The sequence below is a fragment of the Choloepus didactylus genome, chromosome 8 (genome assembly GCF_015220235.1).
Source record: "Choloepus didactylus isolate mChoDid1 chromosome 8, mChoDid1.pri, whole genome shotgun sequence".
NCBI lineage: Eukaryota > Metazoa > Chordata > Mammalia > Pilosa > Megalonychidae > Choloepus > Choloepus didactylus.
The window spans coordinates 69,704,614-69,727,953 of NC_051314.1; the positions used below are offsets into that span (position 1 = coordinate 69,704,614).

At 35.6% G+C, this 23,340-nt stretch overlaps 1 protein-coding gene across 5 annotated transcripts in view; it reads right to left on the reverse strand.

Moving 5' to 3' along the window:
* USP15 (ubiquitin specific peptidase 15) overlaps nucleotides 1-23,340 on the reverse strand; it is a 157,829-nt gene that overhangs the window by 99,637 nt on the left and 34,852 nt on the right. For all 5 annotated transcript variants that reach the window (XM_037846898.1, XM_037846897.1, XM_037846901.1 and 2 more), the window contains exon 2: nucleotides 9,255-9,382. In XM_037846898.1, the coding sequence (XP_037702826.1) occupies nucleotides 9,255-9,382 (128 nt within the window). The remainder of the gene's footprint in view (nucleotides 1-9,254; nucleotides 9,383-23,340) is intronic.

The following is a 23,340-nucleotide window of genomic DNA, read 5'->3' on the forward strand; positions in this document are numbered from 1 at the left end:
CCAATCTAAGACTTACTTGCTATCTGATCCTTTATTTGAATTGCTAAGTCAACTAAAGTTCAGAAATAGAAACTGCAACAGTTCATTGACTTATAGACAACATAAAGGGGATTTTCTTGTTTTTCAATTAACAAACATGGAAAGCAAAATTGTTCTTGGTACAGTTTCAATATTGAGAACATACTATTCCTAACAAGATATAACTCTAAATCAAAAAGCAGGATAGATGATGAGGGATTAAGTAGAAAGCCGTTCTCTTTAGAATTACTCCATGGTCACAGAATCATACTAAACTTCGAGAAAAATACATTTCATACAGAATAGAAATGGGGAAACTCTGAATTGTATAATACAAATTTTAATAGCAGATGCAAACCAGGTATTAATTTTTGAAATAATTTTTTTAAACTTAGTTGTAACTTTTAAATTTATGATTAAAACTGGTAATTTAGAATACATTTTCAGAAACTCTGTGAAGGTAAAAGAAACTTGTGTATTTAAGCCCCAACTATGCATCATGTACTATGAGATATATTACATCAGATAATTATGTTATCTCAGTCAATAACTAACTAAATAGCTAAATAACTATGTATGACACGAATTTCCATTTTAGATTAGAAAACAGATTCAGGAATATCGAATAACTTGTCCAACATCACGCATACAGGAAATAAATTGTAGAAACTCAACTCAAAGGCAAATCTTTAACTCTAATACCCATTCTCTTTTCCTTATAACACAGTGCTTCAAAAAATCTTAGGAAAAAAAGGAAAAGTTAAAAAATGAAGACTTCTATACTATTTTTCTACAATAACTCAAAAATTTGGGTAAATGATTTCACATTTACTGTAATCCAAATAGTAATTTACATCTAATGAACAAAAAGAAATGATCAATTTTTTTAAGAAGAAACACTACCAAACTAAATACAGAACAATTTTTATGTGTTTATTGAAATATAATTGATATACAATAAACTATACCTATATAAAGTACACGATTTAACTTCTGACATATCAATACACATATGTATTGATCACCATTACCAAGATAAGGAACATATCTACCACAAAAAGCTTCCTTGTGCCCTTTTGTAATTACTCCTTCCTACTGATCCACCTTTCTGTGCCCAGAAAACCTCTAATCTGCTTTCTGTCACTATAGACTAATTTGCATTTTCTATAATTTTCTATAAAAATAGTATGTACTGCTTTCTGTTTGGCTTCCTTCGCTCATTATCATTTTGAGATCCATCATTTTTACGTTTCAAGAGTTTATTCCTTTTTTGTGACTTCTGGGAAGATGGTAGAATAGGGAGTTGCAAGTCTCACTCCTCTTCTAAAAACAGCTACTGGACAGGCAGAAACTGTCCGAAACAACTGTGCTGGGGCTCCAGAGACCAGGGGAGTACTGCACAGCATCCAGCAAAGACAGGAATAAAGAGACAGAACCTGAGGTGAAAATCTGCGAATAACGCACTCGGTTGTGGTTCCTGGTACCCATCCACCAACCCTGGAAGGGTTGGCCTGGTCTCTGCCTGGCAGACTCCTGCAAACTGGGAGGGCTGCAGAAGTCCTCCCCTGACCCAAGAACAGAGAGTTCAGACAGAGGGTCCCGCTGCTTTAGTCTAACCTGGACTGCCAGTGCCATGTTTAAACCTGCATCAGAGGGTTAAAAACACCCTGCCTTCTTAGGGTGGCAGGGAAAAGGTTGCTGAAGAGCGCCATCTGCCGGGCAGGCAGGAAAAGTGCAGCCTTCTTTTTGGCATCTTTTCTGACCCTCTCCCCAGGGCCCTTTGGAACTGGTCTGTGCCCACAGAGAGGCTTGGAGGAGACTATAGAAATGAAGATTATCAGTAAGGGTAACTAAAAGGGTAAAAATAGAGACAAAAACAAGATATGACATACAAAAGCCAAAGGATAAAATGGCTGAAGTAAGTATAGCCTTTACAGTAAACTAATAACATTGAATGTCAATGGATTAAAGACCCCAATCAAAAGACACAGGTTGGCAGAATGGATAAAAAATATGATCTATCTATATGCTGTCTACAAGAGACTCCCCTTAGATCCAAGGATACAAATAGGTTGAAAGTGAAAGGCTAGTAAAAGATATTCCATGTAAACAGTAACAAAAAAAGACCTGGGGAAGCTATACTAATATCAGACAAAATAGACTATAAGTCAAAAGCTGTTATAAGATACAAACAGGGACACTACATATTATTAAAAGGGGCAAAATATGGATTATAATTAACAGTAATATTGTAATATTCTTTCATCAATTGTAACAAAGGTACCACACCAATGCTAAGTGCCAATAATAGGGGGGTATAATAGATACGTGGTTTTTCTTTCTGGGGCAATAAAAATATTCTAAAATTGATTGTGATGATGAAAGCACAACTCTTTTGAGAGCCAGTGATTGTACACATTGGACAGATTTTAAGGTGTGTGAATAAAATTGCTTTAAAAGAAAAAGTTTAGTCCTTTTAATTTCTAAGTAGGATTCCACTATATGTGTACACTACAATTTGTTTATATACCCAACTGCTGAAGGGTATTTGGGTTGTTCCCAATTTTTCTCCACAAATCATACTGTTATGAACATTCATGTACAAGATCTCACATGCACATATGCTTTCATTTCTCTTGGGTTCATATCTAGAAGTAGAATGGCTAGATCCTATGATAAATGTATGTTTAACTTTTTAAAAAACTGCCTATTTTCCAAAGTGGTTTACTACGGTATACACTCAGAAACAGTATATGGGAGTTCACTTGCTCCTCCATCCTTGCCAAAATGTGGTATGGGTTAGGTTTTAAAAATTTAACCATTTTAGTAAGTGTGTAGTGGTATCTCGTTGTGGCTTTAATCTTTATTTCCCTAAGGACTAATAATATCAAGCATTTTTTGAATATGCTTTTTGAAATGTGAAACCTCTGCATTCTTTGATAAAGCATCTATTCAAATCTTTTGCCTACGTTTTCTAGTGGGTTTTTGTAGTCTCAACATTGAGTTTTAAGAATTCTTTATATATTCTATACAAAAGTCTTTTATCAGCTAGGTGATTTTAATTATTTTTCCTCACACTATGGCTTGTCTTTTCATTCTAACAGTGTCTTTTAAAGAAGCTTTTTATCACTGATGAAATCCAAATTACTGATTTTTTTTTATCAATCACTCTTTTTATACTGTCTTCATAATCTTTGCCTACCAAAATGTTATGAAGACTTTCTCCTATGTTTCTCTACAAGTTTTATAGTTTTACTTTTATATTTAGGTCTTTGATCCATTTTGGGGTAATTTTGTATATGATGGCAGGTATGGAACAAAGTTCAGTGTTTTTGCAAATGGATATCCAAATATTCAAGCATTATTTGTTTAAAAGACTACCCTTTATCCACTGAATTGCTTTTGCCTCTTTGTCTGAAATCAACTGACTGTATACACGTAGATCTATTTCTGGACTTTCTATTCTGTTCAATCAATCCATTTCTCTGTCTTTACATCAGTATCAAACTGTCTTGATTATTGTAGCCTTATTATATAAGACAGTGTTGTTAAGGTCTACAATTTTTTGTTTTTAAATTCAAAGTTGTTTTGGCTATTGTAGGTCTTTCTATTTTCATATGATGATGAAATTTTGGGATCAGTTTTTCAATTTCTGCAGAAGGGCTACTTGACAACTGAATATCCACATGCAAAAAAAATGAACTTTCACTATATACAAAACTTAACTTGACAACTGAATATCCACATGCAAAAAAAATGAACTCTCACTATATAAAACTTAACTTAAATGGATAAAGGACCTAAATGCTATAACAGCCCAGAACTGTAGAACTCTTAGAAGAAAAATAGGTGCAATTCTTCACGACCTTGGATTAGGCAATGGTTTTTTAGATATGATACAAAAAGCACAAACAACAAAAGAAAATAGAGATTAACTGAACTTCATCAAAATTAAAAACATTTGTGCTTCAAAGAACATCATCAAGAATGTAAGACAACATACAGAATGGGAGAAACTTTTTGCAAATCATATATCTGATAAGGATTTAGTATTTAGATCATACAAAGAACTCTCATAATCCAACATTAAAAAAGCAAATAATCCTATTTAAAAATGGGCACAGGCTCTGAATAGACATTTCTCCAAAGAATACAGTAAGCATAAGAAAAGATGCTTCACATCATTATTCATTAGAGAAATGCAATTCAAAACCACAGTGAGATACCACTTCACATACACAAGGATGGCTATAATAAAAAAGAACAGACAATACAAGTGTTCATAAAAATATAGAGAAACTGGAACCATCATACATTGCTGGTGGGAATGTAAAATGGTGCAACTACTTGGAAAAACCAGACAGTTCATCAAAAAGTGTTTAAATAACCATATAACCCAGCAATTCTACTCCAAGGTTTATAGCCAAGAGAAAGAAAAACAAAGGCCCATGCAAAAACTTATACATGGATGTTCACAGCAATATTATTTATAATAGCTCAAAATTGGAAACAACTCAAATGTCCATCAACTGATGACTGAATTAACTGTAGCCTAACAATACAATTGAATATTAGTCAGCTATAAAAAGGAATTCATAATACAACATGGATGAAATCTTGAAAATATGCTAAATGAAAGAGGTCAGACATAAAAGGTCACACATATTACATGATTCCATTTGTATGAACTGGCCAGAATAGGCCAATCCATAATAGAAACAGAAAGTAGATTAATGGTTGCCTAGAGAAAGAGAAAGTAGATTAATGGTTGCCTAGGGCTGGGAGTGGAGAGGAAAAGAAAAACATGGAACGGGAGTAACTGCCAAAGCGAATGAGGACTTTCAGGGAGAATGATGAAAATGTTCTGGAATTAGTGAAGGTGGTTGTAAAACTCTGTAGGTATATTAAAAACCACTGAATTGTACACTTTAAAAGAATGGTTTTATGATATGTGAATTATATCTCATTTAAAAAAAGTCTACTAGGAATGTGATTTGGAACTTAAATCTTTAGATTGATGGGGGAAAGTAACAACTTAATAGTATTCAGTATTCTGACCTACAAACACATTTTGTTTCATTATTTTGGTTTTATTGAACTTCTCTCAGCAATGTTTTATAGTTTTCTGTGTATGGCTCCTGAACATATTTTATAAAATTTAAGCTTGAGTATTTTATATTTCTGATGTTATTATAAAATGTATTTTTTAAAATTTCAATTTGTTGTACCTCATTAGAATAGAAAAATACAATTGTGTTTTGAATAATAGTCTTAGATACTGTGAACTAATATTATTTATTAGTTCTAGTAGATTTGTAGATGCCATTGGATTTTCTACATAGATATCATCATTTGTGAAAAAAGGTGTGTTTTTTGGTTTTTGTTTTTTTTATGTCTTCCTGTATAATATGGATGCCTTTAATCTCTTCTTCTTGCTAACTTTCACTGGCTAGAATTTCCAGCACAATGTTGGCTTAAAGAGCTTAGAGCAGACATCCTTGACTTTTACCCGACATCTTGGGGGAAAGCATTCAGTCTTTTACCACTGAGTATGTCATCTGTAGATTTTTTGGTAGACTCGCAATATCAGGCTGAACACATTTCCTTCCACTCCTAGTTTATTGGGAGTTTTTTTTTAATCACAAATGAGTTTTCAATTGTCAAATACTTTTGCTGTATTTACAAAGATGGTTCAATTATCATTGATTTCAAACGTTTAACCAATCTTGCATTCCTGAGATAAATCTCACTTGGAAATGATATATTATCCTTTTTATGTATTGTTGGACTTGATTTGCTAAAATTCTTTTAAGAACTTTTGCATCTATGGTTCATGAGAAATACTGGTCTAAAGTTCTGCTTTTTCCTCTTGAAATATTTCTGTAGTATCAGGCACTAATGGTTCCATAGAATAAGATGGGAACTATACCCTCCTCAACTTTCTGGAGGAGTTTTTGTAGAATTGGTATTATTTCTCCCCTAAATGCTTGGTAGGATTCACCAGTGGACCCATTCGTGTTTGGAGTTTTCCTTGTGGGAAAGTTTTACAATACAAATTCAATTTCTTTAATTGATACAGTGCTGTTCAACTAATGTATTCTTTTGGAATGAGCTTTGGTAGTTATGTCTTTCAAGGATTTTGTATGTTTCATCTAATTTATTGGTATAAAATTCATAATATTTAATATTTGTAGATTCTGTAGCAGTGGCACCTCTTTTGTTCCTAGTATTGGTAACTGTATCTTTTCTCTTTTTCTACTGATCAGATTAGATATTTATTAATTTTACCGATCTTTACAAGGAACCAGCTGTTGTTTTCATTGCTTCTTTACTGTTTTTGTTTTCTATTTTATTATTTCTGTTCTTCTGCTTACTTTAATGTATTCTTTTTACAGTTTCTGAAGTTAGAAACTGAGGTCTTTAGAGAATTTTCTTCCTTTCTTTGTGTGCCCTCTGTTATAAATTCCCCTCCACATACTTTTTAGTTGCCATCCACAAATTTTGATTTGTTGTGTTTTCATTTTCATTTAATTCAAAATACTAATTTCCCTTTTTATTTCTTCTTTGGTCCATGAATTATTCAGAATTGTGTTATTTAATTTCCAAATATTTTAAGATTTTCCAGATACCTTTCTGTTACTAATTTCTAATTTATTCCATTGTGGTAAAGATAACATGCTTTGTATGATGTGAATCCTTTTAACTTGATTAAGACACAATTCTGTGGCCTAGAGTACGATTTGTCTTGGTAAATGCTCTGTGTGCACACTTGAAAAGAATTTTTATTCTGCTGTTGTTGACTGGAGTGTTCTGTAACTGTCAATTAGGTCAAATTGTCTGATAATATTGTTCACATCTTCTATATTATTAATACTGTATCTTTACAAATATGTCTACTTTTTATATTACTGAGAAAACGGTATTAATCTATCTATATATGATTGTGACTTTTTTTCTATTTCTCCTTGCAGTTCTATCAGTTTTTCCTTCTCATATTTTATCTACTATTAGGCAGGTGAATGTTTAGGATTCTTATGTCCTCTTGATGAATTGTCCCTTCCTGTTTAACTATGAAGAGAATTTCTATCCCCGGTAATATTCTTTGTTCTGAAATTTAATGTCTGACAATATAGGTGCTTCAGCTTTCTTTTGATTCTATTAGCAGGTGTATTAGTTTTCTACTGCTACCTAACAAATTACTAAAGTGGCTTTAAAAAAAAAAAAACACCATTTACTATCTCACAGTTCTGTGGGTGAGAAGTTCAAGTGGACTTAACTAGGTTCTCTGCTTAGGATCTCACAAGCTGAAGTTAAGATGTTGGCCAAGCTGGGCTCTTATCTAAAGGCTCTGGGTAAGGATCTACTTCCAAGCACATTCAGGTTGTGGGCAGAATCCAGTTCACTGGGTAAAACCAATAACTGAAGTTCCTGTTTCTTTGTTGTCTATCAACCCAAGGCCTCTTCTCCCTGTTTCTAGAGGGCATTGCCTTCCTTCCCATGCTTTGTATCTTTGATTTTCTTCTCTGCCACCAGCTGAAGAAAGCTCTCTGTTTTTAACGGCACATGTGGTTAGATTAAGCTCACCTGGATAATCTCCTTTTTGCCACATAATATAACATCATGGGGATGATATCTCATCCTATCTACAATTTTCACCTTCAGTCAAAGGGGAGAGGATTCTACAAGAGTAAGGGTCACTGAGAATCACTTTTAGAATCCTCACCACAGAATGGCATATCTTTTACCGTCTTTCACTTTTAAACTATTTGTGTCTTCATATTTCAAGTGGATTTCTTGTAAACCGTGTATAGTTGAGTCTTACTTTTTTATCCAATCTTACAGTCTCTATCTTTACTGGGGTGCTTAAATTAAATGTAAAGGGGTGTTACTTAAAAGTGATGATTGACAGGGCTGGATTTAAATTCACCATTTGCTATTTGTTTTGTATATGTGTCATCTATTCTCTGCTCCTTTTTCTACCTTCTTTTTGATATTTTTAAGATTAAGATTGACATTTCTCCTCATTATGGGTCACATTTCCCTGCTTCATTGAATGTCAAGCAGCATTTGTTGGATCCCGGACATTATGAGTTTTCTGTTGTTGGCTGCTGGATATTTTTACATTCCTATAAATATTCTTAACTTTTGTTCTGAGCTACAGTTAAGTTACTTGGAAATACTTCCATACATTCAGGTTAGGTGGAACCAGATCAGCTTTTACTCTAGTATGAATTTTGCCCCATTACAGAGGCAAAATTGTTCTCAATAGTCTACCCCATAAATTACAAGGTTTTTCACCCTGGCTGCTGGGAATGCAAACTATTCCTAAACCTATATGAGCTTGGGAATTGCTCCCACTAATCCTTTTGGATGGTTCTTTCCCTGGCTTCAGGCAGCTTCCTCACATGCATGTGGTGATCAATCATCACCTGAAGATCTGAGAGACAATCTCTGCAGATCTCTAAGTTTCTGTGTGCTGCTGGCTCCTCTCCAATACTCTGCATTGAAAACTCTAGCAACCTTGGTTTCCGTGAACTCCAAGCTTTTCTCTTCACCTAAGGAAGACTGCTAGGCACTACCTGGGTTTCCCTTTCATGTGCCATGTCTTGGAAGCTCAATGCAGTGAGCTGAGGCTCATCTCAGTTGTTTCTCATCTCTCAGGGGTCACTACACTTTTGCCTGGTATCCAGTGTTTTGAGAACAACTGTTTCATTTATTTTAGTTCATTCTGGTGGGAGGGTAAACCTGGTCCCTGTTACTTCATCTTGGCCAGAAACTGAAGTTCTGGTACTTATGGTTTATTCCCTTTAAATGAAGTGCAATAAGAGGAATAGAGGGGCTGGCAAGTAGTGGGGGGGGGGGTGGTAGAAGTAGGAAGTAAAAATGCAAGAATATAAACAGTATTCCCCCAACTTTAAAAAAAATGCCATGTGTCCATTAGGAAAAATGATATTCAATCCAGCACTTCCCCAAAATAATAAGATCATGCTTTCTGATTTACATTTTCTTTAACAGTTTAAACAATAAACCCTTATTACATGATAAATGAAAACAAAACTTGGCATGACAAAGAATAATAAATAGTTATGATAGAACAATCTGAGTCAAATCTATAATGCAAAGAAATTTACAATTTATCAATTAATTTACATTAACATTTTCCATATTACATTCATTAACATTAATACATTGAAATTAACACATTTACAACTTGACTGAAGGAAGGAAATAATGACCTTTGAGAAGTCCAGAGTTATCAATGGGTCCAGGATATACATTTTGATCTCCCATCTGGTATTTGTCCCAACTGTCAAAGCCAACATATTTTTTCCACTGTTTGAACCAGCGACTATCGACTAGGTACCTAGAAAAGAAAAGAACTCAGTAAAGGAAAAATAGAAGAGTGCTCTATTATTTTTTTTGCTGTGATCTATTTTTAGCACTCAATTTTATATTAAAATGCATGCCTACTTCAGAGGATTATTGAGAATAACTAATGCTACTTAGTAATTGGAAGAAAAATACTCTAGTTGTACAAAGTACTATTTCTATTCTATAAATATTTACTACTTGAGGGCAAGTATTGCCATACATATTTAAAAAATATATATATAACAGCAATTTTAAAAAAAAGCATGTAATAGGTATTCAATAAAATACCTGTCAAATGAACAAAAATTCAAATAATAATAACAAACCAAACTGTAAAATACAATATGGTAAAATACAAAGAAATAGGAAAAATGGTTCTTTTTCAATAAACTTGCAAATACAGTATGTATTTATGCATCCTATATAGGTGTCTTTTTTTGGGTAGGGAAAGCTGGTATTAAAGGTTTGGAAGGTTAATTATAATAATTACAATCACCCTTAAAAAAACAACAACCTTGAAATCTGCTGGGATAAGCAGGATTAGTTTTTGATCAATTTCAAAAGTGTGATATATCAAGCACTATAAGCACTAAAAACATCAGTGAACCTGTATTCATCTTATTTTCAAATACCTAGAATTAGCTTCTCATCAGATAACTAGTAACATAAGAGCTAGCAAAGTAACATAAGGGCTCCCTAGCAAAGAAAGCATAAGAAATATCATAAACCTAAAACAGTTATTCTGACTATAATACATAGTCGATCTTCATTATTCAGACATTCCACACTTGTGAATTTGCCCACTTGCAAAACTTATTTGTAACTCCAAAATCAATTCTTGCAGCTCTTTTTATGGTTATTTGTGGACATGTGCAGAGCGGAGGAAAACCTAAGTTGTCTAATAATGCAGGTTCCTAGCTGCAATCAAATAAGGCGAGTGTGAGGCCATAAACCAGAGAACCCATAAATTCTTAACATAAACAAACCAAAACAAAAAACTCCCTGTAGGTGTTCCTTAAAGTGCACACATGTGCACATTCCTAAGCAAGACAACCATCTGTACTAAACTACTGCTACCTATCAGTAACTTCAAAGAAACATGTTTACAATCTTGTAAATCCTACTTGGCTCTGTGCCTTCCCTGTTCTTACCCCAATACAACCGCAACTCAAGGAGCACTACTCTAAAAGTCCTGCGGCCACCCAGGACCAACTTCCCAGTTTGTAAGTTCCCTAATAAACTGTTACTATTATGCTATATGGAGCGGTCTACTTCATTTTTCGGTCTTAAGTGCCATCAAAGTTTGGTAGAACATATTCTGTAGGTTCCTGGTCAGACAGTGACATTCTTCCTTCTTGTTTCAGCTCTCATGCTGTAAACAAGTGTCATTTTGCAGTATATGTAGTGCTAAGTTTTTTTGCACATTAGTGCTTTTCATTGATTTGCTGTTTAAAATGTCCCCCAAATAGATGGAGAACATCTTCTTGACCAAAAGGGGGATGTGAAAGGAAATGAAATAAACTTCAGTGGCAGAGAGATTCCAAAAGGAGCCGAGAGGTCACTCTGGTGGGCACTCTTACCCACAATATAGACAACCCTTTTTAGGTTCTAATGAATTGGGGTAGCCGGTGGTAGATACCTGAAACTATCAAACTACAACCCAGAACCCATGAATCTTGAAGACAATTGTATAAAAATGTAGCTTAAGAGGGGTGACAATGGCATTGGGAAAGCCATATGGACCACACTCCCCTTTGTCTAGTTTATGGATGGATGAGTAGAAAAATGGGGGGAAGGAAACCAACCAACCAACAAACAGACAGAGGCACCCAGTTTTCTTTTTTACTTTAACTGCCCTTTTTCACTATAATTATTATTCTTGTTATTTTTGTGTGTGTGGTAATGAAGGTGTCAGGGATTGATTTTGGTGATGAATGCACAACTATGTAATGGTACTGTGAACAATCTAATGTACAATTTGTTTTGTATGCGTGGTATGTGAATATATGTCAATAAAATGAATATTAAAAAAAAAAAAAGTAATTGGGAGAGTGCTGAATCAAGAAAACACAAACGTGGTAAGAGGAGGAGATCCAAGATGGCAGATTAGGAGAGACAGAGGAAAATTCTTCTCCATGAAAAATACTACATAAAAGACAGAAAGTACTCCAGAATGTCAGTTCCAGGGTTCTACCAGCTGGGCAGGGACTTATATATTCGCAGTGATTGAGCACTTGGAGGAGCCAAAAGCCTGCGTTCACAATCGTGTAAGTCTTTGATCTGGAGAGCCAATGGGAAAACGGCAGCCAGACTTGCACTGTCTTTGGAGGTGGGTCTGAGTGGGACCCAGGGAGCGACCAGGAAAACGGCAGAGGGAGCTGCGGTCGATTGCAGGGGGGAGTGCCTTCCATGCCCCAGGCACCTGCCTTGGTAACTGGCATGTGTGATACCCCTTTGCATACCTGCAGCTGAAGGCCCCCAAGTCACGGACAAGCTGCTACAGCAAGTGGACAATTGTGGAAATGGGTTACTTTCCATGCCCCATGCAACCATCTTTGAAGTGGGCTGAGAGCCACCCCTGCACAGTGCTGCGGCCGAGAGCCTCCTCAAGGGAACCTGGAATTTGGCTGGCTTGTGACAGCACAACTCCTCCACTGCAGAAGCCCAAAGGGTGCACAGCCAAGAGGCAGGGGAGCCACACGGAAATAACAGGAGCCCTACACAAAGGCCAGGGACTTGTGGGCCCAAGGCAGAGAGGAACTCAGTGAGTCTGAGCTAAAGGGGTGGATGCCTGCCACAGTCCCAGGGTATCACAGCCGCAACCCCGGGAACAGCTGGGAGTACTGGGTCTTAAAGCCCTCTTCCCTGCCAAACTACACAGGGCACAATTCCAACCCACAGGGCTGTTGGTCCCAATTGCACACGGAAAACTGGTGCACTGATTGCATATACACATGGTTTGGACCCCAAATTGCTGTAAAAATGAAGCTGGGGAGAACTGGATTGAGGATAAGAGGTTGCTCAGGAGCACCACCTGATGGTAGATCAGGAAAAGTGCTCTGTCAAATTATACATAATTGTTTAAATAAGTCTGCATATTCTAAAAGAATCCTATAAAGATAAGCAAATGAAAAGAGGCCAAAAAAAAAAGAAAATTATAAAGAATATGAAGAAAACAGAAAATATAGATAAACCAAACACCCAAATTAAAAAATCAGAGGAGATACAGAACTTGGAGAAATTAATCAAAAAAGTAATCAGGATATAAAGGACACTAAGAAGATCCCAGAAGAGCATAAAGAAGAATTTGAAAGAGTAAATAAAAAAATAGAGGATCTTATGAAAATAAAAGAAACTGCTGACCAAATTAAAAAGATTCTTGATACACATAGTACTAGATGAGAGGAAACTGAGGAAAGAATAAGCAAGCTGGAAGAGCATAGGTTGTAAAGTGAAAGCACAAAAGAATGAATGGTGAAAATAAAAAAATCTGAAATGGATCTCAGGGATATGATGGACAACATGAAGTGCAAAATTAAAAGAATCGTTGTTTCAGAAGGGGAAGAGAAGAGAAAAGGACTAGGAAGAGAATTCAAAGATATTGTTGGAGAGAATCTCCCAAACCTTCTAAATGACATAAATACACAAATCATAAATGCCCAGTGAACTACAAACGGAATAAATCCAAATACACCCACTCTGAGACATATTCTGATCAGATTGTCAAATGCTGAAGAGAAAGAGCAAGTTCTGAAAGCAGCAAGAGAGAAGCAATTTACCATATACAAAGGAAACAACATAAGACTAAGTAGACTCAGCGGCCACCATGCAGGCAAGAAGGCAGTAGAATGGCATATTTAAAATTCTGAAAGAGAAAAATTGCCAACCAAGAATTCTTTACCCAGTGAAGTTCTCCTTCAAATTTGAGGGAGAGTTTAAAATCTCCACAAACAAATGCTGAGAGAATTTGCTAACAAGAGACCTGCCCTCCAAGAAACACTAAAGGGAGCCCTACAAGCTGAGAAAAAAAGAAAGGAGAGAGAGGTATGGAGAAGGGCACAGAACTAAAGAGTTTTAGGAAGGATATGTTAAAGGAAATAAAGGGGGGGGGATATAGCTGAAAAATAAAACCAAGGCATACGATGGTGGATTCAAGAACTACCTTCACAGTAATAACATTGAATGTCAATGGATTAAACTTCCCAATTAAAAGATACAGATTGGCAGAATGGATTAAAAAATATGAACCATAGATATGTTGCTTACAAGAGACTCATACCCAGAGACACAAAGAAATTGAAGGGGAAAGGATGGAAAAAATATTAAATGCAAGCTACAGCCAAAAGAAAGCAGGAGTAGCAATATTAATCTCAGATAAAATAGACTTTAAATCTAAGGATGTCATAAGAGACAAAGAAGGACAACATATACTAATAAAAGGGTCAATTCAACAAGAAGAAATAACAATCATAAATGTCTCTGCACCCAATCAAGGTGCTCCAAAGTACATGAGACAAACAAGGGCAAAAATGAAAGAAGAAATAAATGTTTCCACAATAATTGTAGGAGATTAAATACATCACTCTCTCCTAAAGATAGATCAATGAGACAGAGGAACAATAAGGAAACTGAAAAACTAAACAATGTGATAAATGATTTCGACTTAACAGACATATACAGAGTATTACATACCAAATCACCAGGATATACATTCTTCTCTAGTGCCCACGGAACTTTCTCCAGAATAGATCACATGCTGGGCCAAAAAACAAGCCTCAATAAATTTACAAAGACTGAAATTATTTAAAGCACATTCTCTGACCACAATGGAATACAATTAGAAGTCAATAACCATCAGAGATTTAGAACATTCCCAAATGACTGGAGGTTAAACAACACACTCCTAAACAATCAGTGGGTTAAAGCAGAAATAGCAAGAGAAACTACTAAATATCTAGAGACAAATGAAAAAGAGAGCACAACATATAAAAAATTATGGGATGCAGTGAAGGCGGTATTGAGGGGGAAATTAATAGCTCTAAAGGCACACATTAAAAAGGAAGAAAGAGCTAAAATCAAAGAACTAACGGAACAACTGAAGAAGCTGGAAAATGAACAGCAAACTAATCTGAAACCAAGCAAAAGAAAAGAAACAAAAAGGATTAAAGCAGAAATAAATGACACAGAGAACAACAACAACAAACAATAGAGAGAATAAATAAAACCAAAAGTTGGTTCTTTGAGAAGATCAATAAGATTAAGAAGCCCCTAGCTAGACTGACAAAATCAAAGAGAGAAAACCCAAATAAACAAAATAGTAAATGAGAAAGGGGACATTACTGTGGATCCTGAAGAAATTAAAAAAATTGTAAGAGGATACTATGAACAACTGTATGCCAACAAATAAGATAATGTAGAGGAAATGGACAATTTCCTGGAAATACATGAACAACCAAGACTGATCAGAGAAGAAAGAGAAGACCTCAACAAAACAATCACAAGCAAAGAGATCCAATCAGTCATCAAAAAGCTTCCCACAAATAAATGCCCGGGGCTAGATGGCTTCACAGGGGCATTTTACCAAACTTTCCAAAAAGAACTGACACCAATCTTACTTAAACTCTTTCAAAACATTGAATAAAATGGAGCATTACCTAGCCCATTTTATGAAACTAACATCAATCTAATACCAAAACCAGGTAAAGATACTACAAGAAAGGAAAACTACAGGCCAATCTCCCTCATGAATAAATGCAAAAATTCTCAACAAAATACTTGTAAATTGAATCCAAAGACACATTAAAAAAATCATACACCATGACCAAGTGGGATTCATTCCAGGCATGCAAGGATGGTTCAACATAAGAAAATCAATTAATGTAATGTAACACATTAGCAAATCAAAAGGGAAAAATCAAACGATCATCTTAATAGATGCTGAAAAGACAATCAACAAAATACAGCATCCTTTTTTGATAAGAACACTTTAAAAGGTAGGAATTGAAGGAAACTTTCTCAATATGATAAAGGGCATATATGAAAAACCGACAGCCAGCATGGTACTCAATGGCAAAAGACTGAAAGCCTTCCATCTAAGATCAGGAACAAGACAAGGATGCCAGCTGTCACCACTGTTATTCAACATTGTGCTAGAAGTGCTAGCCAGAGCAATCCAGCAAGACAAAGAAATAAAAGGTATCCAAATTGGAAAGGATGCAATAAAACTGTCATTATATTTGCAGATGATATGATCTTTTACCTGGAAAACACTGAGAAACCAATGACACAGCTACTTGAGCTAATAAATAAATTTAGCAAAGTAGTGGGTTACAAGATTAACGCACATAAGTCAGTAATGTTCCTATTCACTAGAAATGACCTAACTGAAGAGACACTCAAGAAAAACATTCCATTCACAATAGTAGCGAAACAAATCAAGTACCTAAAAATAAACTTAACCAAGGATGTAAAACACCTATATATAGAAAACTACCTAACTTGACTAAAAGAAATAGAAGGGGACCTAAAAAGATGGAAAAATATTCCATGTTCATGGATAGGAAGGCTAAGTGTTGTTAATGTGTCAATTCTACCCAAACTCATCTACAAATTGAATGCAATTCCAATCAAAATCCAAACAACCTACTTTGCAAACTTGGAAAAGCTAGTTATCAAATTTATTTGGAAGGGAAAGATGCCTCGAATTGCTAAAAACATTCTGAGAAAGAAAAATGAAGTGGAGGACTTACACTTCCTGGCTTTGAAGCTTATTATAAAGCCACAGTAGTCAAAATAGCTAGGTACTGGCACAAAGATAGACATATTGATCAATGGAATAGAATTAAGAATTTGTAGCTAGACCCCCACATCTACGGTCAACTGATCTTTGATAAGGCCCGCAAAGCCACTGAACTGGAACATAACAGTTTCTTCAACAAATGGGGCTGGGAGAGCTGGATATCCAAATCCAAAAGAATGAAAGAGGACCCTTTTCTCACACCCTACACAAAAATTAACTCAAAATGGATTAAAGACCTCAATATAAGAGACAGTACCATAAAACTCCTAAAAGATAATGTAGGGAAACATCTTCAAGACCTTGTATTAGGAGGTCACTTCTTAGACCTTATACCCAAAGCATAAGCAACAAAAGAAAAAACAGATAAACAGGAACTCCTCAAACTTAAAACCTTCTGTACCTCAAAGGAATCTGTCAAAAAGGTGAAAAGGCAGGCAACTCAATGGGAAAAAGTATTTGGAAGCCATGTATCTGACAAAGACTGATATCTTACACATAGAAAGAAATCCTACAACTCAACAATACTACAAGCAGCCCAATTATAAAATGGACAAAAGATATGAAAAGACATTTCTCTGAAGAGGAAATACAAATGGCCAAGAAACACATGAAAAAAATGCTCATCTTCACTAGCTATTAGGGAGATGCAAATCAAGATCAAAATGAGATATCTCACACAAATTAGAACGGCTGCCATTAAACAAACAGGAAACTACAAATGTTGGAGAGGATGTGGAGAAATTGGAGTTCTTATTCATTGCTGGTGGGACTGTATAATGGTACAGTCACTCTGGAAGACAATCTGGCAGATCCTTAGAAAACTAGATATAAAGTTACCCTTCTATCCAGCAATTTAACTTCTCGGTATATGAAGCATATACCAGTATATCCAGAAGATATGAAATCAGTGATGCGAACAGATATTTGCACACCAATGTTCATAGCAGCATTATTCATGATTGCCAAGAAATGGAAACAATCCAAATGCCCTTTAACAGATGAGTGGATAAACAAAATGTGGTATATATACACACGATGGAATACCACACGGCAGTAGGAAGGAACAAGGTCGTGAAACATATGACAATATGGATGAACCCTGAAGACATAATGCTGAGAGAAATAAGGCAGGCACAAAAAGAGAGGTATTGTATGTTACCACTAATGTGAACTCTGTGAAAAATGTAAACTAAATGGCTTATATTGCAGAATGTAGGAGGCCCAGTGATAAGACAGCAAATAGTGAAAGGGGAATGATAATCTAATAAAAACAGGTAAGTTATGGAGGGTAAACTTAATGTTGTGGGAATGCTCAGGAACGACTATGGTTTGTTAATTTTGGGGGGCTACAGTAGGAAAAAGTTGGTAGAAACATAGCTATTTCAGGTTATTTGTTTTTCTTATTCCTTAATTCAGTTATCGTTTGTCAATTTTCTTGGGTTATGGCAGGAAAATGTCGGAAGCAATGTAGTTATTTTAGGTTATTTTTTCTTATTCCTTTGTTTTGGTTTTGTTTGACATTTTTTTATTGTTTGTTTTTTAATTTTTTGATAAATTAAAAAATTAAAAATAGACAATTCATTAAAAAAAAAAAAGAAAATGAACAGAAAACTAATCCTACACCAAGCAGAAGAAAAGAAATAACAAAGATTAAAGCAGAAATAAATGGCATAGAGAAAAAAAAAATAGAGAGACTATATAAAACCAAAAGTTGGTTATTTGAGAAGATCAACAAGATTGACAAGCCCTTAGCTAGAATGACAAAATCAAAAAGAGGTAACAATGTAGCTTACAAGGGGGGAAAGTGTGATTGAGAAAAACTTGTGGTCACACTCCCTTTATCTAGTGCATGGATGGATGAGTAGAAAAATGGGGACAGAAACTAAATGAAAAATAGGGTGGGATGGGGGGATGATTTGGGTGTTCTTTTTTACTTTTATTTTTTATTCTGATTCTGATTCTTTCTGATGTAAGGAAAATGTTCAAAAATGGATTGGAGTGATGAATGCATAACCACATGATGATACTGTGAACAGCTGATTGCACACCATGGATGACTGTATGGTGTACAATATATTGAAATATATTTAATATATTTCAATAAAACTGAATTTAAAAACAATCAAAAAGAGAGAAGACACAAATAAACAAAATAATAAATGAGAGGGGACATTACTGCAGATTCCGCAGAAATTAAAAAAAACTGTAGGAGGATACTATGAACAACTGCACGCCAACAAACAAGATCATATAGAGAAAATGGATAATTTCTTGGAAACACATGAACAACCTAGACTGAACAGAAAAGAAACAGAAGACCTCAACAAAACAATCAAGCAAAGAGATCCAATCACTCATCAAAAAGCTTCCCACAAATAAATGCCTAGGGCCAGATGGCTTCACAGGGGAATTCTACCAAACTTTCCAAAAAGAACTGACACCAATCTTAGGTAAACTCTTTCAAAACATTGTATAAAATGGAGCACTAACTCATTTTATGAAGCTAACATCACTCTAATACCAAAATCAGGTAAAGGTGATACAAGAAAGGCCAATCTCCCTCATGAATATGGATGCAAAAATTCTCAACAAAATACTTGCAAATTGAATCCAAAGACACATTAAAAAAATCATACACCATGACCAAGTGGGGTTCATTCCAGGCATGCAAGGATGGTTCAACATAAGAAAATCAATCAATATAACATAACATATTAGCAAATCAAAAGGGAAAAATCAAATTATTGTCTCAATAGATGCTGAAACAACATTCGACAAAATCCAGCAACCTTTTTGATAAAAACGCTTCAAAAGGTATGAATTGAAGGAAACTTCCTCAATATGATAAAGAGCATATATGAAAAACCCACAGCTAGCATGGCACTCTATGGCAAAAGATCGAAAGCCTTCCATCTAAGATCAGGAACGAGACAAGGATGCCCACGGTCTTCACTGTTATTCAACATTGTGCTAGAAGCGCAAGCCAGAGCAATCCATCAAAACAAAGAAATAAAAGGCATCCAAATGGGAAAAAAAGAAGTAAAACTGTTATTATTTGCAGATGATATGATCTCATATCTGGAGAACCCTGAGAAATCAATAACACAGCTACCTGAGCTAATAAACAAATGTAGAAAAGTAGTGGGATACAAGATTAACGCACACATGTCAGTAATGTTCCTATTCACTAGAAATGACCTAACTGAAGAGACATTCAAGAAAAAGATTCCATTCTCAATAGCATCTCCTTTACTGGAGTCCTTTATGAGAGGATAAAAGGCAGAGACATTTGGAGAGAGTGTAGAGAAACACCCTGGAGATGTTAAGAAAAGACACACAGATACTCAGAGAGAAAGCCACTGGAATCAGAAGCGGAAACCAATGAAATCTAGGAGCAAAGGACCATTGTTGATGCCTTACCTTGGACACTTGACGGCCTTAAGACTGTAACTTGTAACCAAGTAAACCCCTTTATAAAAGCCAACCCATTTCTGGTACTTCGCATTGCGGCAGCATTAGCAAACCAGAACAGATTTTGGTAACAGAGAAGTGGGGTGCTGCTGAGGTTGCAAATACCAAACATGTTAGAATGGCTTTTTAAATGGATAAGTGAAAGATTCAGGAGGAATTGTGAGGAGCTTGACAGAAAAGGCCTGAATGGCTTTGAAGAGACTGTTGGTAGAAATACGGTCTCTAAAGATACTTCTGATGAGGCCTTGAGCAGAAATGATGAATATGTTGTTGCAAACTGGAAGAAAGGCAATCCTTGTTTTAAAGTGCTAGAGAATTTGGCAAAATTGTGTCCTGGTGTCAGATGGAAGGCAGAATTTGAAAGCGACGAGCTGGGATATTTAGCTGAAGAGATCCCCAGACTACATGTGAAGGATGTAGCCTGGCTTCCCCTTGTAGTGTATAGTAAAATGTGACAGGAAAGAGATAAGCTGAGAAATGAACTCTTGGGTTAGAAGAAACCAGAAACTGACAGTTTGGAAAATTCCTGGCTTCCAGAAAGTGAGACCCTAGAACCTACATCCACCATGTGAGAATTTAACCAAACATGGAACCCAACCGCCATTTCTGTACAAGCCAGGATTAGAGATGGAGTTATCCAGAAAGGATTTCTGTAAAGTCCTATTGTCTGATGGTTTTGACCTCTGTAAACAGCATGCCAAGCCTACAGAAGTTTTGCAAAATCTGTATAAATGGAACCATTGCTGGTCTGGACTGGAGGAAATGAAGGAACAAATTGAAGGAAAAATTTCTTCAAAGACAGAACCATGGAGGTTGAGGTCTGGAGTCAAGAGGTCTCAGGCTGGGAGAGCACAGCTGCCCATGCACATCGAAAGGGTAAGTGTGCCCCAGAGGCAGAGGGCGGGCCTTCCACCTCGATGCTCAGGAAGAGTGCTGACACCCCAGGCCTCAGAGAAGGTAGAGCACATTCCTCAGGGTTTGGGGAGAGCCTGGCCACCATCCCACTATTCAGAACAGAGAAAGCCTTTGCCCCGGAGAGGCAGAGTCCAGGTGGCATCCTGATGCTTGAGGAGGGTGGGGCCGAAGAAGGTGGTTTCCCCAGTGCGTGGATATGTTGGAGCGGAAACATTTAGCCAAAGAGATTTCCAAATTAAATGTAGAAAATGCAGCCTGGCTTCTCCTTGCAGCTCTTTTATCTCTACTTCAGCCTCCCAGCCTTCATCAAAAACCTTTATCAGAGCTGCCAGCTTGTAGCCTGCCCATTGGACTCGTGCATCCCCACAGCTGGGAGACACTTTTATAAAATCTCATATTTACAGATATCTCCTGTTGGTTCTGTTTCCCTAGAGAACCCTGACTAATACAGCTTGATACTGGGGAAGATGCCAATACTGCATATAAACAACAAAGGATTAAAATCCAGAATATATGAAGAACTCCTTTAAAGTGGTAAAACAAACAAAAGGTGCAATTCTCAGAATAGGAAGTCTCTGAACTCTAAACATATGAAAAGATGTTCAACTTCCTCATTCCCAATGGGGAAAATGCAAATTAACAACACAAGGAGATCTTATATCATTCTCATGAAACTGGTGCACACAGAAAGAAGCACATGCAAGCACACACATGTGTCAAAAATTCTATGTACTGAGAAGATGTATTCTAACAGAAACTCTCATACCACTGGTGGGAATGGAAACCTGAATCCCTATTTCGGAGAATAATTTTGCAATATCTATTAAAGATGAAGACATGCATACCATACAATCATGTAATGCAATTGCTAACTAAGTTCCTATCCTATTTACAAGAATACAACTAAAAGAATATTTAATGCAGAATAATTGCTAAAAATAAAAAATTGTAAAAAAAACCTAATTCTAAAAAACCTAATGCTCATTAGTCACATTCTGGAATACTACACAAAAACTGATATTAAAAATAAAACTACATGTATTGACATGGATAAATCTCAAAACTACAATGTTGAATGGAAAAAAGCAGGCTGTAAAAGATACATACAATATGAAACACAACCATAATAACAGTGCAATTACCAAAAATTTTTCACATGCCACAAAAACTACATATTTTATTATTTACAGATCCATAAATATTCAGTAAAAGTATAAATAAAGAGAATGATAAAAATCAATTTCAGAATAGTAGCTCACTTTGGCAAGGTAGGAAAGGGAAATATGTCGAGACAACTCTATAATGCTTTGTTTCTTAAACTAGGAGAGGTTTACAGAGGTGTTTTATTATGTTTTCCTTTATACTCTTCTGTATTCCTGAAATATTACAGGAAATATGATTAAAGATTTTCCAAAAAATACAGAATTTAAATATGTATACATCTTTTTATACACAGAATGAAGTACAGAAAACTTGGACTATGAATAATATACATATATATAATTCAATTTTACAGTAATAACTTTTAACAGGAAAAATAATTATAAATTTTAAAAAACTGAGATAAAATATATACAGCAAAACGCAGTTTTAGTTTTACTACTATTTACTTTGAAAGACATTCATAATGATTCTTTATCTTTTCCAAAGATAAACTTGCATTAATTTTAATAATTTAAAAAAATTTAATTAAAATAAATCACATAAGCCTTGAAGAATTTTCTTTGGAATAGCATGATCTATTTGTGATTGTTTCTAAAATTATCAAAATGTGATTCTGGTATATACTAATGTATTCACTTTTGAGAAATTATTTCCTTTTGGTAACTAGAGCAACCAGTAAATAAGCCAGAAAAGTAAAAATAATGGGGTGAGACACATCCCAAAGTAATCCGGGCAGAGAATAAAAATATATATAAAAGGCCCCCCTGGGGAGCTGCGGGGAAATGTGGAAGTGTTGGACTTCCTCACCTGGATTACTGCTGATGTTCTCACAAAAATTAAGAACTTAGAGAGAGAGGGCCACATAAACTTCGTGGATCGCACTCCCTTTATCCAGTGTATGGATGGATGAGTAGAAAAATGGGGGCAAAAAACTAAAAGAAAAATAGGGCAGGAGTGGGGGAGACAATTTGAGTGTTCCTTTTTCACTATTTTTTTTTAATTCTTATTATCACTTTTTCTGGTACATGGAAAATGTTAAAAAAAATAGATCAGGGTAATGAATGAACAACTATATGATGGTAATGTGATCAACTGATTGTATATTTTGGATGATTGTATGGTGTGTGAATAAATCTTAATAAATAAAAAAAAAATTAAGAACCGACAATTTGGTATGCCGAGCCATCTATCTTGGGGCTTGCCCTTATAAGCTCATTACTGCAAAGGAGAGGCTAACCCTGCATATAATTGTGCCTAAGAGTCTCCCCTGAGTACCTCTTTGTTGCTCATATGTGGCCCTCTCCCTAGCTAAGCCACCTTGGCAGGTGAACTCACTGCCTTCCATCCTATGTGGGATCTGCCTCCCAGGGGTGTAAATCTTCCTAGCAACACAGGATATGACTCCCAGTGATAAATATGGACCCGGCATCGTGGGGTTGAGAACATCTTGACCAAAAGGGGGATGCAGAATGAAGCAAAATAAAGTTTCACTGGCTGAGATATTTCAAATAGAGTCAAGAGGTAACTCTGGTGGACATTCTTACGTACTATATAGATAACACTTTTTAGGTTTTAATGTTTTGGAATAGCGAGAAGTTAAT